The 21,163-nt window shown below is 43.0% G+C and overlaps 1 protein-coding gene across 2 annotated transcripts in view; it reads right to left on the minus strand.

Moving 5' to 3' along the window:
* The window catches only part of CALU (calumenin), a 28,618-nt gene extending 12,925 nt beyond the window's left edge, over window positions 1-15,693 (minus strand). Inside the window, exons 1-2 of one of the 2 annotated variants that reach the window (XM_084617206.1) lie at window positions 15,600-15,693; window positions 2,584-2,821 (exon numbers count right to left, since the gene is read on the minus strand). In XM_084617206.1, the coding sequence (XP_084473332.1) occupies window positions 2,584-2,804 (221 nt within the window). In that variant the 5' untranslated portion in view covers window positions 2,805-2,821; window positions 15,600-15,693. The remainder of the gene's footprint in view (window positions 1-2,583; window positions 2,822-15,599) is intronic. The other variant, XM_084617205.1, reaches the window with a different exon arrangement.
* Window positions 15,694-21,163: the final 5,470 nt, after the last annotated feature.

The raw sequence follows: 21,163 nt of genomic DNA on the forward strand, positions 1-21,163 counted from the left end.
GCCAGCTTTTTCTAGCCAATAACTTTGCAGGACTGTGAAATTAAAATGCAAAGCAATGATGAAACCTAAAGGCTAGAAAAGCAAAACAACCTGAAAAGAGGATCTCTTGCATATTTCTACATTCTGTAACCAGTTTTCCGAGCTAGACATTTCTCTTGCACTAGAAGAGAACCTGTTGATCTTTCCCACTAGAACACTTTCTTCACAAAAGCAATAAAAACAAGCTTGTTTAATTTTACAACTGACACCCCAAGCAAAGCTTGTTACACACGTAGGAAGAACAGCTCACATTCTGGGAAAGCGTTCATTGCCTCAGCAGCACTGGGAGCCAAGCACTTTGGAAGTTATGAAAAATGTTGGTTGGCACAGTGACCACCCAGGTGTGATTTCCAAGGCAGTCTCTTGCTCCTCGAGCTAAGTGTGCCACAGAGTGGACACAGTAATTCCAGGCAGGAGGCAATCATTTCTCGTGTCAAACAAAGGCAACTCCCTATGCCTCCTTCAATAACCTTCTGATCTAGTCTTCCTCATCCTGAAAGAGTATGATTGTGACAAGCACTTGAGGTTGTGGGTGTATATTGTAAAGTTAGGAAAAATCTATTCCCTGGACATGCTACTATATAACTGTCCATTTTTAAAAAAAAACACACCTTCACCTGAAGCCCATGGTATTCGTGTCAGCGACAGAATACTAGACTAAAATGGATCATTGCATGCAGTGTAATTGTAGCTGCGTCGGTCCCAGGAAATTAGAGAGAAGTTGGTCCAATATTACCTCACCCACCTTGTCTCTCTAAATGGACCATTGGCTGATACAATATGACAATGCCTATGTTCCTACCATCAGGATTCCTTTAGGAACTTGGAGGAACTGAGACGGAGAACAAATACAATGAAGGTGACCTAATGTGCAATAACTTCATACTAGGATTTTAAAACAAGGAAACTTACAAAAAGGGTGCTATGTATTAGTTTTTCCAGATGAAAGTGGCACCCGTTTGGAGAACTAAAACAAGTATTTCACGTAGACACACTCAGGTAGTTTATTCTTGAAATTCAGGCTTTTATAAAAAGCAAGTCTTTGCAGAGCCTCGCAGAAAACTTTTTTTTTTTAAGTGCCAATCACTAGATTAATTTGGACTTAAATCTTTCCCACTCAGTCCCTGCAACATGAACATTCCATCTTTGTGCAAAGCATAGGGCATATATCGTCACCTCAGTAATGTCTCCAAAACCAGTTGTCTTGCACTTGTTTTTGTTTGTGTCACTTATAAGCATTTTGGGGCAGGGGCCCTGTCTTACAGAGCGCCTTCTTACATTTATGATGCAAGAATCGTACATGAGAATTTAAAAAGCAAAATTGATTGGTCTAATTTAATTGTCAAGCTGAGTGAAAAAACACAGAAAACTAATTACAGTTTATGCTGTAATAATTTTAGTGTTAATACCATAAAGACATTTATTTAAGTTTTATAGTTTTTAAACCTTAAATAAAGCTGAAAAATTGTATATTAGAGCATCTGGCAAGCTAGGAAGGCTGTATGCTGAGGTGTCATAGGTGGGGCACTCACAAAAGCCACTGCAACAGCAGCTTTCAGTATTGGGTAGGCTTATGCTTCAAAGTGTAAAGCCAAATATAAACCAGAGTGGTGACAGGTGCAGCTACGTGACACTTGGACAGAGGGAATGCCCTGTTATGCCGAAGAGCAAACAACTGCTGTGCCCCAGCTCTTACTGTTATCCTTCTCAAGGTCATATCCTGGCATTATCAATGGGAGCCAATTAGAGTGAAAGTAGTAAGACAAAAGTTAATTAAAAAGTATGCTATTTTCACTAGCTTGTGCCAACGGGTGTGGTTTTTGTGCAGCAGTCACCTCCTAGATGGGAATCAATATGGCTAGAGAGCTCCTGCCAGGGGTTTTAGTTTTCCCTTAAGACAGAAGCCAAGCTTTGTTTAAATAATGGCAACTTGCCAGCACCTAGTTACCTTGAACTGTATGGAGTGGAGCAAACAGCAACATGGAGGTGATGTGTCAGGGGCACATAACAAAATTCATTTGGCGAGGATGGGCCAGAGGGGTTCAGAATGTGGAAGAGGGCTCAGGCCTCAGCCATCGCAGGTCCAGGGCTGGGCTGGGGAGAGGCATCTCTCCTCACTGCAGCCTGAGCGCCTGCGCGGCGCTTAATAGGTTGCTGCATGGCTGCGCAACTTAGAGGGAACTTAGCCCAGCATGCAATGTTTTAACTTGATATGAGAGGCAAGACCATATTGCATGTTGACACCTATAAAGAAACAACTCCATATTAAAGATGAGATGTGCTGCAGACAACCTATAACTTTACAAGGCTACATTTGGCTTGCAGGTAGCATTTGAGCTACTACTGACTTTTGAACCCCATTTAAAGTTTTAAATTTAGAACATTTGTACCAAACAGTCATCTGGTATAGAAGAAATATCAATATACTTGAGTTTTAGGATTACATTTCAAAGAATGGGAAAAACTATTTTGCAAAATTCCAGATGAGTAAAAATGTGAGGTAGTTCTTCTCAAATGAAGTAAAAAGCTAGTTAATTTCCTTACCCAAGTCTCTCCTTGCTCTCCTCTGGTGTCAGCTGGTCAAAGGTTTTGGCCTCATCTGCACCAAGGAAAGCATCATGGTCATACTCAAAGTTCTGTGCATCATCATGGACCTTGTCACTGAGTTGCGGGTCATGGTGAACACGGTCCTTCTTGTCCGTGGGTTTGGTGAGGACACAGACCGCACAAAGGGATAGGTACACAAGAAACTGCTGAATAGTCATGACGATTCAAGATGAACCTTTGGGATATTAACAGACAAGCCATTTAGGGGTTTGCTTCTCCCAAGATACTCATTCAGATTCAATTTTCTGTGTTTAATAACGAACGATGGATGAATCCAGACACCCGGAATTTCTGCCCAACTTTTCATTTTGTTCTGCCTTACTCACCCAAGGATTACAAGTAGCCACTGCATTTCTATAGGGCCCCCCTCCGAGGCTATCAACACCACCACGCAGATCGGCCTTCAGCAAGGCTCTTCCAAGACCACAACTAGTGTCTTCAGATGATTTAAAAAATACAATTGAATCGGTTTAAAGTTATGGGAGTTTGAAAATTGCATACTGAACATGCACCATTTTTTGCGGTTTCCAGGCGCACACACGTGTGTTATGCACTAATTAAGTGCATACACCACTAATTAAGTCTGCAGTCTTCAAAACTGGTTTGCTCACATCAATTGTCCGTGCCTTTTAAATTAGAGCAAATTTCTTATAAGCTTGTCTTATTTTGTAGCTCACAATTAGACCTAAACAATTTGAGGCAAATTTGAAGTAAGTTAGGTCAATAATTTTGAAGTTATTAACATTTAAAATTGACAAGTCTTGGTTAACTGTTATCTCCTACAGGATTGTTTTGTTTTGTTTAACTTTTTACACCGTGCCCATCAGCAGGATATACAGGTGTCTTGCAGACATAAGAAATCCCACTGAAGTCAATGGGACTCCACATTAGTGGAGCCCATTTAAGGAACGGGGCCTTAGCCTACCGGATGAACAGACACTATTAAGCCTTTGGCAAATGGTTGCTTTTTAAGTATATGTCTACACAAAAAGTGTTACAGTGGCACAACTGCAGCACAGACACTTGCTACAGCAACAGAAGAATTCTTTTCGGTCACTGTAGTAAATCCACCCTTTCCAGAGGCAATAGCTAAGCTGATGAAAGAATTATTCTGTCGACCTCTTGGTACTTACACCAGAGCTTAGGTCGACAGAACAACAACTCTTGTGGTGTGAATTTTTCACATCCCTGAGGAAGGTAGTTTGGTTGATCTAAGTTTTAGGTGTTGATGAGCCATAAGTCTACAAATGCATAGTGCACTAATAACAGAGAGGCAACAGCTGGCCTTTGTCAACTGGGTCCTGTCGGTCATAGAACTAGGATATTCTCCACATCATTTTTCCCCCTCAATAAATCTTGTGCGACCAGCAGCAAAAATCTACATTACTACGTTAAAGTTGCAGCGTTAAGGACTAAACCAAAAAACAATCACGTTATTCTTATCCTATGATTCACCATATTTAATGTCTTTTAAAAAGATGCTCTGTTTCTTTCAAACATGAGGAATTATATTAGTATCACCTCTATTGGAGGTGCAGCAATATTGACTGAAAATAAACAAAACCCCAAAGATGTGCAGCCCTCCAAACAAACACTTGGTTTGCCACTGTCAAACTCATTCAGTGCAGAGGGCTGAATTTCACTTTAAAACATTTTCTGTGGTTTTGGGAAAATTAAGACTATATACTCTTCTTGATCTACAACAGAATTCCTACGGATGTCAATGTACAGTCTGCACAAAGATTAATGGCAGAATGTAGTCTTAATACAGAAAATGTTTTTGTTTTTGTTCAGTAACTTCTTGTATTCAGCATCACTCAACGGGAAAACTCTCATTTTTAGGAGCATTGTTCCCCAACCCCAACCTCCTTTCTTTACTTCTCTCCCACTTCCTGGGTCTTTATATTGCTTCTCCTTTCTTCCTTCTGCATTTCCTTCACTGAAGTAACTCCCAAATCCACCCACCATGGGTTTCACTCCTACTCTTTCCCCATGCCATCTGCAATGATCAGAAATGAATTAGTTAATGACGACATTTAAAATTGTATCATTAAGCTTTAGAGTTAACACTTCAGTTAGATTAATAGGGACAGGAAGGCACACCTCAGCACAATTGTTTCAGGCTGTCTGCAGACTCAGGAAGACAACGTGGCTATTCACAAAGTATACTTGGCAACCATGAGACCGAGAAACTGTTTTTCAAACAACATTCTGCAGAATCTAAGATTTTAACATTCCATGTAAGCTGCATCCTGCCCACACAGCCTTATGGTTTGACACCATTGACCTAGATTGGGGTCTCAAACATGCGGCCCGCGGGGTTATCTCCTGCGGCCCACCAGCTCCTCGCGACCCCCACAGCGTTTACCTAGAGAAGCTCTGGCCCGGCGCACACCGGGGACAGAGCAGGCTCCCTGCCTGCCTGCCCTGCCCCTGCGCGGCTCCGGGAAGTGGCTGGGACCTCGGGGAGGGGGGACACAGGGGTCTCGTCTGTGTGTTGCCCTGGCCGCTCCTCTAGATACCCCCCCCAAAACTCCCATTCCCAGCCAATGAGAACTTTGGGGGAGGTACCTGGAGGAGCGGCCAGGGCAACACACAGACCCCTGTGCCCGCCTCCAGGTCCCGGCCGCTTCCCGGAGCGGTGCAGAGGCAGGGCAGGCAGGCAGCCTGCCCTGCTCCCCGAACCCCTCCTGCAGCTGAACCCCCTGCCCTGAGCCCCCTGCCACACCCCACACCCCTCCTGCACCCGACCTCCTGCCCTAAGCTCCCTGCCGCACCCCCTGCTGCACCCCACCCCCCTTCCCTGAGCTCCCTGCCACACCCCACACCCCTCCTGCACCCCAACCCCCTGCCCTGAGCTGCCTGCCGTACACTGCACCCCGATCCCCTGCCCTGAGCCCCCAGCCACACCCCTCCTGCGCCCCCTGGGGGCAGGGAGGGGGCAGAGTTGGGGTGGGGATTTCAGGGAAGGGGTTGGAATGGGGGCGGGAAAGGAGTGGGAAGAGGCGGGGCCTCACAGAAGGGGTGGAGTGGGGGCGGGGCCGGGAAAGCGGTGGGGGGGTCAGTGGTGCGGCCCTCAGGCCAATGTACTAGTCTTCATGTGGCCCTCGTGGTCATTTGAGTTTGAGACCCCTGACCTAGATGCTACTTTATTGTCTCCAAACTAAACATAGGTACTATCTCCAAAAGTTGAACGTTGCAGCCAAATTAGAAATGATACATTGCAGAGAGATACTACAACGATGCACAGCCTGGATTAAAAGACAATGAATGCAAATACACACTGAAGACTAATGTTTAACTTGGAACAGTTCAAATATTCTGGTTTGATTTATTAGATTCATGCAGTAAGAAGATTCAATTAGGGCAAACATAGCCCTAATTGTCCTTAGCCCAACACATCCAATGCAAATAGGTAACAGAAACTGTAGACTATTTATTCTGAATCCTGATCAGTTAGTTCAGTAGTCTTCAAACCCTAGAATCAGATTACAAATGCACATCTCTTCCCCTGGCCCCAAATTTTTTTTAGGAGACAGGTATTACATAAACGTGGACTCATGAAGGGTAAACTATTCTAGTCTCCAAAGGTAAGCAAGTGTCTCTCCCATCTCTCACACAAATATTTCCTTTGATTATCTGATTTAATTAGCCATATCTTGAATTTAGAAGTATGAGTGGGTAACATACCTATACCCAATATCTAAATCATAGGCACTCACATTCACCCACTATGGTATAAGTGGAGATGTTTACATAAAAAGAGTAAAGTCCTGCAAGAAGTAGCTTTATAAAACTAAGTTCTATTTCACAGAAATAGAAGTCATGAAAAAAGCCTCCCACATTAGTTTAAACTACTTCAAGAGGTTAAAAAGCCAACAACAAAAAGGAAAGTTTGCCATCCTTTAAGCAAGTGAAACGAGTAGGAAAAGTTAAATAAATACTTGAACAGTTACTTGAGTCTTCTTGTAAATCACAGTATTTCTGTTGTTTAAGTGGCGCATAACCACATTACAAATATTAGTTTAAGATGATGTAAATAGCACAGTAACGAATAATATCCAATGGATTTGTGCAGTCTGTTTGCCACATGAATCACTGTGAAGCTGTTAGGATGAGATTCAATGCCACATTCAACACAGATGTAGGTTTCCCAAGCAGTGGAAGAGATTAAAGATTATTATGACTGAAGAAATAATCAGATGAAGATAATCCTGCTATGTAACTAATATTCACACCAAGAAATATGAAGTTAAAACAGATGGAACAAGCAACCCTGACAAAGAGCTCCACCATTCATATTACGCAAGAACTCTGTATTTGGAGTTGCCAATCTCAAAGCAGATCACATTATAACTTGTGATATTGAAGCTAGACATACAGTGGTTATAAATTACAAAGCCTTTATATCAATCATGGTATGTCTTCATGTTCTGGTTCTTATCTATGAGAAGATTTAGAAGAATCAGCAGGTTCTCAGAGTACCAGAATAAAATAAAGGTAGAGAGACACTTCAAAGATTTGTACTGTTTTGCTTAGAGAGATGTATAAGAAAGAATATTACAGAGGACATATGGCATATTGCATGGTAAAGAGAAGGCAAAAGAGGAGCCCATATTTAATTACTCATAATACAAAAACAAGGACATTACATGAATCAAAATGCTGCAAATAACTAATCATGCCCCCACATACACACACAATTCATAATTCATCTATGACTTCATTATCACAAGGTATCATTGAGCATGGGGATTTAGGAAAGTTTAAAAGAGTATTAGACATTTGTGGATAATACGACCATCTACAGTTATGTTACCAGAATGGACTGATTTAAATCAAAGTGATTTGAGTCACTGATTTTAATCATGATTTAAATCAGCAAGCAGAAAACCTTGATTTAAATCATCAGTTTTAATCGTTCATTTATACTTTAATTATTTTCTTAAGGAAAGTTTGATTTTTACTGGTTAGTAACCATTAAAATATGTTGATCTGCAATTAAATATAGATTTTATGCTAAATTTGGTGCTTCTTTTTGCTAACCAGAAGGATACATGTAGCTATACATTTGTTTAAGCAATTATATAGCTTAATTTACATTCAGATTCTTAATTTTTACATTTATTATGCTAGAAAATGGGGAATGATGTACAGTGGACTCGCATCTTACATGGGGGTTAGGTTCTAAAGTCAGTGCATAAGGCTAAAATCGCGTATAGTCAAAATTACCCTTGCAAATCCCTTAAATCGCCCATAAAGTACAGTAAACTGTACATGGTTTTCAAGTTGATTGCGTAGGCTCATCTGCTGCTGGCTGTTCTTCCTTGAAAAACATGGTGATCGGCAACTGTCGCTGTTGTCTCTTGAGCTGCTCAAACATTTCTTGGTGTGGTCTCAAATCTTCCGTAATACTATGTGTGATTTTGAGGCTTCGTTCCATAGAGGGATTGTATTCAGAAATTAAATCATTCAAGTGTTTCGCTGCTTGGAATACTTCAGCAAATTGGGCTTGTCCTTCTGATTTCAACGTGTAAGTGCGGTTGGGCATTTTTTTCCAGAAGAGCCCAGTCTCGTCAGCATTAAAAACTTGTTCTGGAAGATAGCTCTTTTCTTCTATGATTTTCTTTAATTGTTCGGGGTAGGCTTTTGCTGCCTCTTCATTGACAGAGGCAGCTTCACCAGTAGACTGCACGTTTTTGAGGCTAAAGCGGTTCCTAAAACTGTTAAGCCAACCTTGGCTGGCTTTGAATTCTCTCTCATCAGAAGGCTGTCCCTCTTCAGCGGGAGGTTTGAACAGCGTGTAGAGGCTAAGAGACTTTTCTCACAACGTGTTGCCATCGATAGGCACACGTTTACAGTTCACGTCTTCCAGCCATAAGTTTAATGCCATTTCAGTCTTCACTAAAGTCTTATCATGCACCTGGCTCATCACCTTAACAGTTATTGGAGCACTTAATGCCACGGCTTGACGAATTTCTCTCTCTCTCTCATCTTGATGACATGGATGCTAGATTCGTTGTGGCCATATTTATGCGCCACATTGGAGACCGACATACTGTCTCTCAATAAGTCCAGCACAGCCAGTTTTTCCTCCAGCACTGGAACAGATCACTGTTTCTTTGGTTGAGCACCAGACGAAGTAGTTGGCTTGCATTTAGGGGCCATGTTGTATGAAAAATACGTACAGTATCTTTAAACACTAGAATCACACTCAGTGCGGCAAGATGCTCACACGATGAGAGGCATGCGGGAACTGAGACTGAGGGAATAGCAAATTCACGTCTCCCATCTCACGCTCACTCCAGGGCATACGCTCATCAAGTGGAATGGTGGGTGGAATCGCCCGCACTATTTACAGGTATCTTGTTATTTTTCTTTATTTTTGCCGAGCGCGTATAGTTGAATTTGCATAAGTTAAATGTGCATATGATGTGACTCACCTGTATTTCTTATTTATAAATTTATATACTTGTGATTTGTGTCAAGCTCAGCATTTTTTAAAATTTAAGTACCTTAAATGTGCTGGATACATTCAAAAAGAATAATCAAAAATAATTTTAAATGCAAAACAACTGATTTATGAAACAAATACATATTATTTATAGGTAGTGAATTGAACTAATGGTTTCTGGTCACCATGTCCTTCACAATTTCAGAACTAGTAGATCTCATCCTATCACACCTAGTTTTTTTTCCACAGATTGGAAGAAGAAAACAAGCTTTCCTGCTTTTTCAACTCTCAATTGGTTTCTTAACTTTGAAGGAACTACTAGTAATTGAACTGAACTAGCTGAATAAACTGAAATGAAGTAAATATTCTCTCTGTACCTGTAGAAGAAGCTACTGCTAGCAGAAGCTGGTTTAGCACTTCAGCAAATTCTGGTTCCAGGTGCTCAGCCAGTGATTTCCATCAGTTCAGTGGTCTGACTTTCATTAAAAATTGGTGATAAACATGTACTGTTTAATACTATTTTTTGTGTATTAAAATAATTTAAATTAAATATGGTAAGTTTAAGCCTTAATATAGGCTGTCAATTGCAAATAGGTTTGTTTTTAAAAAATAAACCTGTATTTAGTTTAAATTTTACAAAAATGCAATTTAAATAGAAAATAGGATTTTTTTAAACAAATCGTCTATTTTTATCAACCCTGTATGCTACACAGCAAAAGGGTTGGGTTTTTGCTTAATGAATGTAAACCCTTATGCTTAGGGCATTAAATCAAACACTAAATGAACAAGGTTAAGAAAGAAGCTTTTATGAGTAGGTTATTCCATAACTATTCATTGTAGGGTTTCTTATACTTTCTGCTGAAGCATCTGGCTGTTGCCAGAGCCAAGTTACAGGATTTGATGGACCACCGGTTGAATCCCATCTAGCAAATCTTGTGTTTCCTATAAATGCCTTAAACCAAGCCTGCCCAACAGAACAAGGAGCAGACAGAGAAAGAATGTAAGATTTAGAAAGGCAACCAACCTACTTTCTGATCAAATTTAACTGCACTTCATATGTCTGTATGGAAAACAAATGCATAAAAGCATTTCCTCCCTCCTGGCTATATAATCAAGACGATCAAACATGGAAATTATAAGTGTGTAGGCAGGTGGCCAGTCAGTGATTTATCTTTTGTTCACCGATTGTTAAAAAAAAAACAAACAAAAAAAACTTAAGTACTGTCACCCTGAATGCTGGAACATTTGGAAGGAGGGAGGGGAACATGATCTGGAAACCCCCAAGAATGTCAGGAGTTCTCAGCTGCCTTCTGCAACAGAAACATGTATCACCATAAAACTAGGATTCCTCAGCTCCATAAAGCATTCAGGCAGTCTGCCATCTTAACTGTGCATGAACATATCTACTCTGAAGAGAGAGAACACCCAGCAAACCTGATTTGCCACAGAGACTCCCATGCAACTGTTCTATTTGATTTAATTTAATTTTGTTCATTATTTCAAGTTTTGATATTCTAATCAAGGAACATAACTGTACTACTTTAAACAAAAAGTTCTGCCTCTAAAGATCTCAAAATGCTTTACAGACACTAATTCAGGTCTCACAACACTGCTCCAGCCATAGACATTATGGTTATGAAAATTATTAGTACTTATATACTGCTTTACATTTTCAAAACTCTTACAAACACAAGAAATGTGATAGCACATGCTTCAGGGAAAAATTTAAATATTCTATAATGAAATTGAAAATGTCCAGAACCACCACCTGGTAAAGGAAATTTTTTGCCAACCTCAGGAAGTTAGCAGTTGGCTTAATTCCTGAAGCATAAGGGTTTATATCTTTTATTAATATTAATTATAATATCCATAATTTTATTAAAGTTTCTAATCCTACTAAGCTGTTGACCTCAGTATCTTGTTGTTCAGTTCATTCCATCACATTAAAAAGATTTAAATGTGTTGCTTTTTGTTTGCTGTATGTCCCTGTGTTCTTGTATTATGAGAAAGATTAAGCAGGAACAGGCAAATTACTTTCTCTATGCTATGTCATTTTTATATTTCTCTATTTTGTGCCATGATTTTTTCTACTTTTTAAATTAAACTGTCCTACCTTTTTAATTGTTCCTCATGTACAACTCTTTCCATGCATCTAGTCAATTTTATAGACCTTCTCTGAACCCTACGAGCTGGGATGACCAGAATTTAACACAGTATTCAGGTGGAGAGTAAACATCATATTAAGGAGTACTTGTGGCACCTTAGAGACTAACAAATTTAGTTGAGCATAAGCTTTCGTGAGCTACAGCTCACTTCATCGGTGAATGCATCCGATGAAGTGAGCTGTAGCTCACGAAAGCTTATGCTCAACTAAATTTGTTAGTCTCTAAGGTGCCACAAGTACTCCTCTTCTTTTTGCGAATACAGACTAACACGGCTGCTACTCTATAATCCCATCATATTAAGGTGTCTCCATATTACAATTATGGTTTGAAACCAGTTTGTAATGCTTTCATATAACCCTGTTACAATGACAGAGACAGAATTGTGTCCACTGAAGTTTTTCTGCCTTAGAGATGCCTGAATCATCTATGAACCCACTCGTCAGATGCAGCCTACCCTATACTAATCAACATTTTCTGGGAAAACTCAGAGCACTCTAATGACATGCACACAGAACATTTCAAGTAGATAATACTTCCAGCTCTGTGTGTTAGGACATACCAGAGTGTAAAGGGAAACCTGCAAAACCAAACACTTTTAAGGGGGTCCTATCCACACCAGAAAAAAAAAAAAAAAGAAAAAAACAGGTGTGCAAGACTGGTTACAGGAAGACAACCATGTGTCAGACTAGTCTTCTGGTAGGGATGATGCTGTTAGATGCCACAATTGCAGAGTTTCATGCATGCTGTATGTAGACACAAACGACACTCTGAAGCAGTTTGTTGGTTCTAACCTGTAAAGTTGTAGCATGGTCAGGACCGTAATCATTTCAGGGTGGATAAAAATAACTGATTTAAAAAAAAATTAGGATTTTTCCTCAAAAAGCATTTTATGAAAAAAATCCGATTTAAATAAAAAAAATCTATCTAAAGATAGTTTTAATTAAGATACATTATAGCTCAAAGATATCTCATCATGGAATAGGGATTATAAATTCTAGTTCTATAGTATGAGACAATATATTCATGTAATGTTTAAGAAAAGTTTTGTAAATGAGTTCCAATAGTTCATGGATTAGGGACCCAATCTTATGGGGTTCCACAGGCTTCTGTATAGATTATTTAGGTTAATCTTTCTATCTACCCAGTGCTCAGTCTAGAAGACACCATCAGAGATGCTGAGTTTTGCAGTTCTCAAACTGTGGATTTGTGTCTCCAGAAGTAACATGCTTGTTAACAGCAAAAATGTTTTAAAATAAATAATATATAGAGGTGAGAAATAACAGACCTCAACTATATTGTACCTCTGCAAATTTGTGTACACAGAGTCCATCCCTTACCTCTCTCTAAAAGTGCAAAGTTTCAAAAGGTTCAATGAATAGAAGATTGTTGGGAGCCAAATAGATCTGGACAAGGGGAAGAAGTCTGGAGATAAATGTGAGAAGCGAGGGACATATGCTTGTTTTGTTTAAAATATTATATGTTTGTTGTTGAAGAAAAAATTCAAGAATACTTCACATTGTTGTTTTAGTTAAAAAAAATATTTAAATGTCTGTCTGGTGATGTTCTCCTCCTAATACAGCCTGGCAAGAAAATCCTCCAAATATTAATGATTAACCTGTTGAATTGAAGATAGTGCACCTCCCAATGGCTTCATGAATATCTGCTTCAATTACCTTTGGTAAATGAAATAACCAATCATTCATTTTCTGATATAGCTGTAAAACTAAATCTGAAAGGTTTTCCAAATAAATCACTGTTTAAAAATGTATAGTGTGTCCCTTCTAAAAATGAAACCTACATCTATTTCTGAGTTGTGAAGAATATGTATTAAGGTTATAACAACCAACAAGAATGCACTTTTATGTAGAAAACCATGATTAAATCATGATTTATATCAATTTGATTTAAATAAAATCCACCCTGAATCATTTTAATCATTTCCACCCTATCCAAACATTAGACTCCTCTGACACAATCTCATACCCACTATCAGAGATTTTGTTCCAATGCAAACAAGAGAAAAATCTTTAGCTAAAGTTATTATTAAAGAGAATGTTTTCCGCAAGTCATCAACAGTTCTGTCTACAGAATATGACAAAACTTTTGCAACATCTAAAGACCCTCTAAATTATGTTACAATCAATAGGAAAAGCAAGCCATCATTTACCTCACTGATGTAAGTTTTTTCCACTAAGTCACAATAAGCAAGCCATGAACTAACAATATGTTTATAATCAACACTAGCCCACTCTCTGTTAAGCTACCTGCATAAATGGGTACTGGGGTTCATCGTGGGTACTAGGAAGTGGTAATTAATGGCTTGAAGTTGAGAGACCTCTACTTGCAACAATAGGAGCTCATAGCAATCTTAACTTGTTTAAGATCTGAATGCTGATCTTCATGTTATTCCTTTCTTGCAAATAAGTATCTGCAGCAAGAGGTCACTCACAACAGTGCAACACCTGAACGGCTCTTTAGCACCTAGCACAAGGGGGTCCTGGTCTATGACTAGAACTCCGAGGTGCTACAATAATACATTAAAAAAAAATCTCTTCCAGCACACAGAAAAAACATGGACAACACAGCTCAACAAATCTTGAAATTATGCTCAAGTTTGTCTTTTAATAATATTAACATGGATTCCATGAACCAGCCCATGGCCTAAAGATATGTCTTGTCACACAAACACCAGATCTTTACTCATGATCCTGGTTGAAAATCAGGAGGTGCAGTACATACTCACCTGGTGGCGGAGAGAGGGAATAGTTGACATTGCTCACACAACCGCTCTAGTCAAATACAAAGAAATATTTACTGGCTTTGAAGTTTTTCCATTTCAAAATCTGGTGGTTACAGCAAAGGTCACTGCTGCATAGGGTGGACAAGGGGAAAAGAATGCAGCAACCCTCAGCACGAGGCATGGAGAAATAGCTGTAGTATCCAACTGCACTGTTTTCATAGAGATGACTATTTTAGAGAGATTGTTTCACATACCCCCATGTAGCTAATATGTCAATTCACATATCCTCTGGGACAAAGTATAATGGAAATGCAAAATTACTTATTTCAGGGCATTTATACAGGTCTTTTATCATCTGGGTATCTAAACTCTACTTAGTTTTATTATCCATCAATATGAGTAATGGTGAGAAACAGTACAGCAATTTACCGTGGGTGAATAAAAAATTCATTCACCCGCACAGCTGACATTTCAACAACTTGAAACCTTATTTGGCTCTTCTGTTAACATTCAGTGAACAAGACAACAGACATGCTGTTTTTTATTAAATAAAAAATTCAATTTTGAAGTGGCGCATCTCCTCTCAATTTCTCAAAGGGTGATGCAATAAATCAGCACAAATGACCATCCAGTGAGCCACATGCCATTCCAGATACACGTACAGGGTCACATCCTAGGTCTAAAGAGCTTTTTTAAGTAGTGACAGACTTCAGGCCCTTATAAGTCATACAAGCAGCCACAGGTAAGCTCCTTGTGGGCAGGGCTAGTCTTGAGGCTGGCCCTAAATCTCTGACGGTCCGAAGCTGGGCCTGGACAACAGGGGATGATCACTCAATAATTGCCCTGTTCGGTTCACTCTCTCTGAAGCACCTGGCACCATCTGTTGGAAGACAGGATACTGGACTAGCTAGACCGCCGATCTGTCCCACTATGGTATGGCCGCTCTTGTAGTCTCCATGCGGCGCTCAGTGCCGAACACACGAATGAGGCTTTGTCAATAAGGAAGGCTCTTGGTGAGTTAAGTCTCACGCTTTCAGGGCCCTTAAAGTCCCCTCCCCCCAACTGTGGCCTCTGGAGCAGCTACACAAACACCAGGGTTGGTTCTGCAGCCACCAGCCGCTGCACCCCGCGTCCCTTCCCTGGCCTGCCCCACTGCCCCTGCCCCCAAGCCAGGCTGGGGCGCTTGCACGAGGGCGGGCGCGCGCCACGCCCTCGGGCGCTGCACGAGCGCCCCCCCCCCGCGTCGAGGGGGGGGCGCCGCGGGCGGGCTTGGGGCGACCCACCCCAGTCCCAGGCGGGGGCGAGGAACAAAGGCGCACCCCCCCCCCCGCACACACACACTCACACACACACTTCCAGCCGCAGAACGTCACGGCCAAGCCGCCGCTCCCCGCGTGAGCCCCGGGCCAGAGCGCGCCCCCAGGCGGGCCCCAGGCTCCCCTCCCCCGCGGGGGCGCCGCCCGGCCCTGAGCACCGGGCCCCCAGGCCGGGGAGGGCCCGCAGCGCGCGGGGGCCCGGCCCAGGGCTGTCACCTCCCTTCCCGGGTGACAGGCCCCGGCGCCAGCGGGTGGAGGAGGCCGACACCCCCGGTTACCTTCTTCCCGCCAGGAGACCCTCCGGCTTCGCTCTCCCTCAGCTCGCCACCCGCCGCGCGGACCGGAAACCGCGGCGCCCGCCCCGCCCTCGGCGCCCGCCCGGCCACCCAATCAGGAATCGCCCCCGCCTCCCTCGCCGCCACGCGCGGGGCTCGGATTGGGCGCCCCGTCGGCTTTCCTCCCGCCGCGCGGCGGCGCCGGAGGGCTGCGGCGACTCGGCCTGGATTGGCTGGAAAGCGCCACGTCCTCAGGCGCGCGCCGGCTCGCGGGTCCGCCCACTTCGGGGCTTCCCTCGTCCCTCCGCCCGCGCGCCGGCGTCCGGGGGGTGGGTAGGTGGGTGCGTGCGGTCTCTTCTCTGCGCAAGCGTCGACGCTGAAGCTGAGGCTTGGGATTGCCACGAGCGCAGAGGAATGAGGGGGGCGCGAGGGCAGGGAGTGACCGTTAGAAAGGGCGGGAAAAGAAGGCTATGGCCGTTGGCGGAGGGGGAGGGGCGATCCCGGCACTGGGAGGCGAGGCAGCCCTGGGCTCTCACGACCTTTTCCATGGGGTTGGCGGGCTACTCCCGTCACGGGTCCTGCCTGGTCTTGTGAAGGAGAGCTTCGGAGTGGAGGCGGAGTAGCAGCCGGGTTAGGCTGTATCCGCAGGAAGACCGAGGCGTCCTTGTGGCACCTCAGAGGCTGACACATTTATCTGAACATAAGCTTCCCTCAGCTACAGCTCACTTCTTGGGACGCATGCAGTGGAAAATACGGGGGGGGGGGGGGGTTATATACACAGAGAACATGAAACAATGGGCATTACCAGACAGACTGTCACGAGCGTGATCAGGACCCGTGAGCTATTACCAGCAGGAGAGCGTTGTTCTAAGTCAGCCATAAAAATGTTGGCATACTGTGGGGCCATGCGGGTTCCCATGGCAGTGCCGCTGATCTGAAGGTATACATTGTCCCCAAGTGTGGAATAGTTATGGCTGAGGACAAAGTCACAAAGTTCAGCCATCAGGTTTGCCGTGACGTTATCGGGGATAGTGTTCCTGACGGCTGGTAGTCCATCTTTGTGGGGAATGTTGGTGTAGGGGGCTTCTGCATCCATAGTGGCCGGGAGGGTGTTTTCAGGAAGATCACTGATGGATTGTATTTCAGAGTAACAGCCGTGTTAGTCTGTATTCGCAAAAAGAAAAGGAGGACTTGTGGCACCTTAGAGACGAACCAATTTATTTGAGCATGAGCTTTCGTGAGCTACAGCTCACTTCATCGGATGCATGCCGTGGAAACTGCAGCAGACTTTATTTATACACAGAGAATATGAAAAAATACCTCCTCCCACCCCACTGTCCTGCTGGTAATAGCTTATCTAAAGTGATCATCAGGTGGGCCATTTCCAGCACAAATCCAGGTTTTATGGATTGTAGTTTCCTCAGGAAGTCAGTGGTGTCTCGAAGGTAGCTGGGAGTGCTGGTAGCGTAGGGCCTGAGGAGGGAGTCTACATAGCCAGACTATCTTGCTATCAGGGTGCCAATGCCTGAGATGATGGGGTGGCCAGGATTTCTACATTTATGGATCTTGGGTAGCAGATACAATAGCCCTAATTGGGGTTCCAGGGGTGTGTCTGTCCGGATTTGTTCTTGTGCTTTTTCAGGGAGGTTCTTGAGCACATGGTGTAGTTTCTTTTGGTAACCCTCAGTGGAATCAGAGGGTAATGGCTTGTAGAAAGTGGTGTAGGAGAGCTGCCTAGTAGCTGCCACACAAGAAAAACACTAACCCAGGAACCTATCCTTGCAACAAAGCCCGCTGCCAACTGGGTCCACATATCTATTCAGGGGACACCATCATAGGGCCTAATCACATCAGCCACACTATCAGAGGCTCGTTCACCTGCACATCTACCAATGTGATAGATGCCATCATGTGCCAGCAATGCCCCTCTGCCACGTACATTGGTCAAACCGGACAGTCTCTACGTAAAAGAATAAATAGACACAAATCAAATGTCAAGAATTATAACATTAAAAAAACCCCCCAAAAAAGGAGTACTTGTGGCACCTTAGAGACTAACCAATTTATTTGAGCATAAGCTTTTGTGAGCTACAGCTCACTTCATCGGATGCATACTGTGGAAAATACAGAAGATGTTTGTTTTTATACACAGGGTTTAACAAGAACATCTGAGGAAAGGAGGGGAGGGGGGCTAGGAAAACAAGGGGAAATAGGTTACCTTGCATAATGACTTAGCCACTCCCAGTCTCTATTCAAGCCTAAGTTAATTGTATCCAATTTGCAAATGAATTCCAATTCAGCTCTCTCACTTTACATAAGCTATTCTATTATCAACAGGAGAGTGGGTTTGTTTGGGGGGTGTGTGTGTGTGGGGGGGGTAAGAAAACCTGGATTTCTGCTGGAAATGGCCCACCTTGATTATCATACACATTGTAAGGAGAGTGATCACTTTACATAAGCTATTACCAGCAGGAGAATGGTGTGGGGGGAGAGAAAACCTTTTGTAGTGATAAACACCCATTTTTTCATGATTTGTGTGTATAAAAACAAACATCTTCTGTATTTTCCACAGTATGCATCCGATGAAGTGAGCTGTAGCTCACGAAAGCTTATGCTCAAATAAATTGGTTAGTCTCTAAAGTGCCACAAGTACTCCTTTTCTTAGGAGTGGAGTAGGAGGAAATGCATACACCAGTGGTGCCTCCCATTTTATGAGGAGAGCCTCACCTTGGGAGTGGTGCCCCAGTGCTGCTCTGGGGCAATATTATGGGCACTTGGCATCCTGAGCTGTTGCAAATAGATCTATGGTGGGGAACCCCCATAGTTTGAATATGGATTTGAGAATTCCAGGATCCATCTCCCACTTGTGTGTTTGTGAGAAATCCCTGCTTAGTGGAGCCACTGTTGTATTCTGACATCCCGGCAGCTAGGATGCTGAGAGCTCTGTGTTGCTGGTGATGCACTTATGATCGCACTCCCCCTTGACGGTTTATATAAAACATGCGTGCTATATTGTCCGCAAGGATCTTGATGGCATTGTTCTTGATTAAAGGGAGAAAGTGCTCGCATACATTTCAGACTGCCCTTAGCTCCAATAAGTTTATGTGCAGGTTGGACTCTGCTGGGGATCAGTGGCCTTGGATCATATTGTTGCGTAGATGTTCCCCCCGCTCCACCTATTAGGGAAGCATTTGTTGTGGTGGCAGTTCTTTGTTGGAAAGGGACTCCTGAGCAGATGTTCTTTGGTTGTGTCCACCATGTTAGCGAGTCTTTTACACCTGTGTGGCATTGAGGAGTGTCTGTTGAGAGAGTGACTGTGCGGTATATACACTGTTCGAAGCCAGGCCTGCAAGCATCTCCTGTGGAGTCAGGCATGTTTTACAACAAACGTTGTTGATGTATGCCCCAAGAGTTGTAAGCATGTTCTGGCGGATGTTTGGGGGCTGTCCATCACCTTTGAAATTAGGTTGACTAGAGTGAGAAAGTGTTGTTGAAGTAATATGGATGCTGTTGCTGTGAGACAATTGAGGTAGGCTCCTATGAATTCCAACTTTTGGACAGGAGCTAGTGTGGACTTTTGTACATTTATTGGCAACCCTAGATCCGTGAACAGGGTTATTGTGTTCTGCATGAAGTTTATTGCTTCTTGCAGTCATCTAAGTATGGAAATATCACTCCTCCTTATCTGCAGAGGTGAGCTGCAATGACAGCAAGATCTTTGGAAAAACCCTTGCAGTAGTGGAAAGGCCAAAGGGTAGTACTCTGTATTGGAAATGCTCTGTCCCTAGGGTGAATCTCAGGACTCTTCTGTGTGATGGGTGGATGGTGATATGAAAATAAGTGTCCTGAAGGTCGAGGGCTGAGAGCCAATCTCCTTTCTCTAATGCCAAAATCATTGTGGTTAGTTACCATTTTGAAATGTTGTGTTTTTACAAATTTGTTGAGTTTTCATAAATCCAGGATGGGTCTCCACCCGCCAGTCTTTTTCTTAGTTAGAAAGTAATGTGAATAAAAACCTCTCCCCCAGTGTTGTAATGGTACAGGTTCCATGGCACCTAATTGTACGAGGTGATTTATTTCCTCTTTTAACAGATGCTCATGAGAGGGGTCCCTGAAGAGGGACGGGGAAGGGTGGGTGGGATAGAAATAAAGGGGATGGAGTAGCCCTTCTGGATAATCTCTGAACCCATTTGTCTGTCTTGATGGTGTTCCAGACTGAGTAGCACCGTGACAGATGGTCTCCAAATGGGTAGACTGTTTCTGGTTCTGGAGTCAGAGAGTTTGCAGGTTTCGTTGCCTTCACCTCTAAACAATCATTTTGCAGGTGTGGTGTGATTGTTGAGATGTTGAAGGCTGATCATGGGTCTGCCGTCTGTTCTGTTTTTGTTTATGCTGTTGGTCATATTGTCTTTATGCCATACTCTCAGCCACAGACCCAGAATCTCTGATTGGAAAACCTGTTCTGTTTCTTTTTGTTTGCAGATATGTAAATGCTAAGGGTTTTCAAGATTGCCCAGGAGTCTTTTAGGGGTGTCATGAAACATTGGTTTCTGCCCCTCGAAGGGTAACTCCTCGACTGTTGCCTGGACCTCCTTTGGAAATTCAGAGAGGTGGAGCCACGATGCACCGCACATGACCACGGATGTTGTGATGGATCATGCTGCTGTGTCTGCAGAGTCAAGGGAGGCCTGGAGGGCCATCCTGGCACTGAGAGACCCTTCAGAAATGTTTGTCTTGTACTGTTTTTTTGTCATCTGGTACATTTTCAATAAAAGTTGACATTTTGACATACATTGTGTGTATATTTGACCAGCAGGGCAGCATATTTGGCTACGTGAAACTTCAATGTAGCTGAGGAATAAGCTTTCTGCCCAGAATGGTCTAGCCTTTTCCAGTTCTTATTATATTGGGTCTTTGATGGATTGGACCCCCCTTTTTGGGGGTCACCAAATGTGCTGGGGTCCCAGTGAGCCTGCCTGTCTCACCAGCCTGGGTTTCCCTCACTCTGAGCTGCTGTGACCAGCTCTCAAGCCCCTTTCCAGCACACACACAGGTAGGGACCCAGCTATTGAATCACACAGAGCCTGCAATCAGCTCTCTGTGGGAGGACTCAGCTAGGGGATTGCCCAGCACTCACATGCTCACCTCCTTTGTGGTGTAAACCCAAAATAATATTGTCTTGCACTGTATAGCGAGATCTGCACAGCGCAAGCTCATAAAAATCACCCATCCCTCAATGTGGAGGGAGTTATGCACAGCTTTTTGTGCCCCCTACCCCTAGTAATGAGTTGCACAAACTCTGTTTTGGTATAAGCTTATTTCTTGTTTATTAACTACAAAAGATAAATTTTAAGTGACAATAAGGGACAGCAACCAGAACAAAGCAGATTACCTTAGTAAATACACAAAAACCGCAAACTGAGCTTAACACATTAGATGGGTAGGATATAAATTAGCAAATTTTCACTCTGAGTGATAAACAGTCTGGCAGATTCTTAAGGCTCAAGTTGCCTTAGCTTTCCTAGGTTTTCATACACAGGCTAAAGATCCTTCTAGCCTGGGACCAC

This window comes from Lepidochelys olivacea (genome assembly GCF_965140295.1).
Source record: "Lepidochelys olivacea isolate rLepOli2 genome assembly, chromosome: 1".
NCBI classification, from domain to species: Eukaryota; Metazoa; Chordata; order Testudines; family Cheloniidae; genus Lepidochelys; species Lepidochelys olivacea.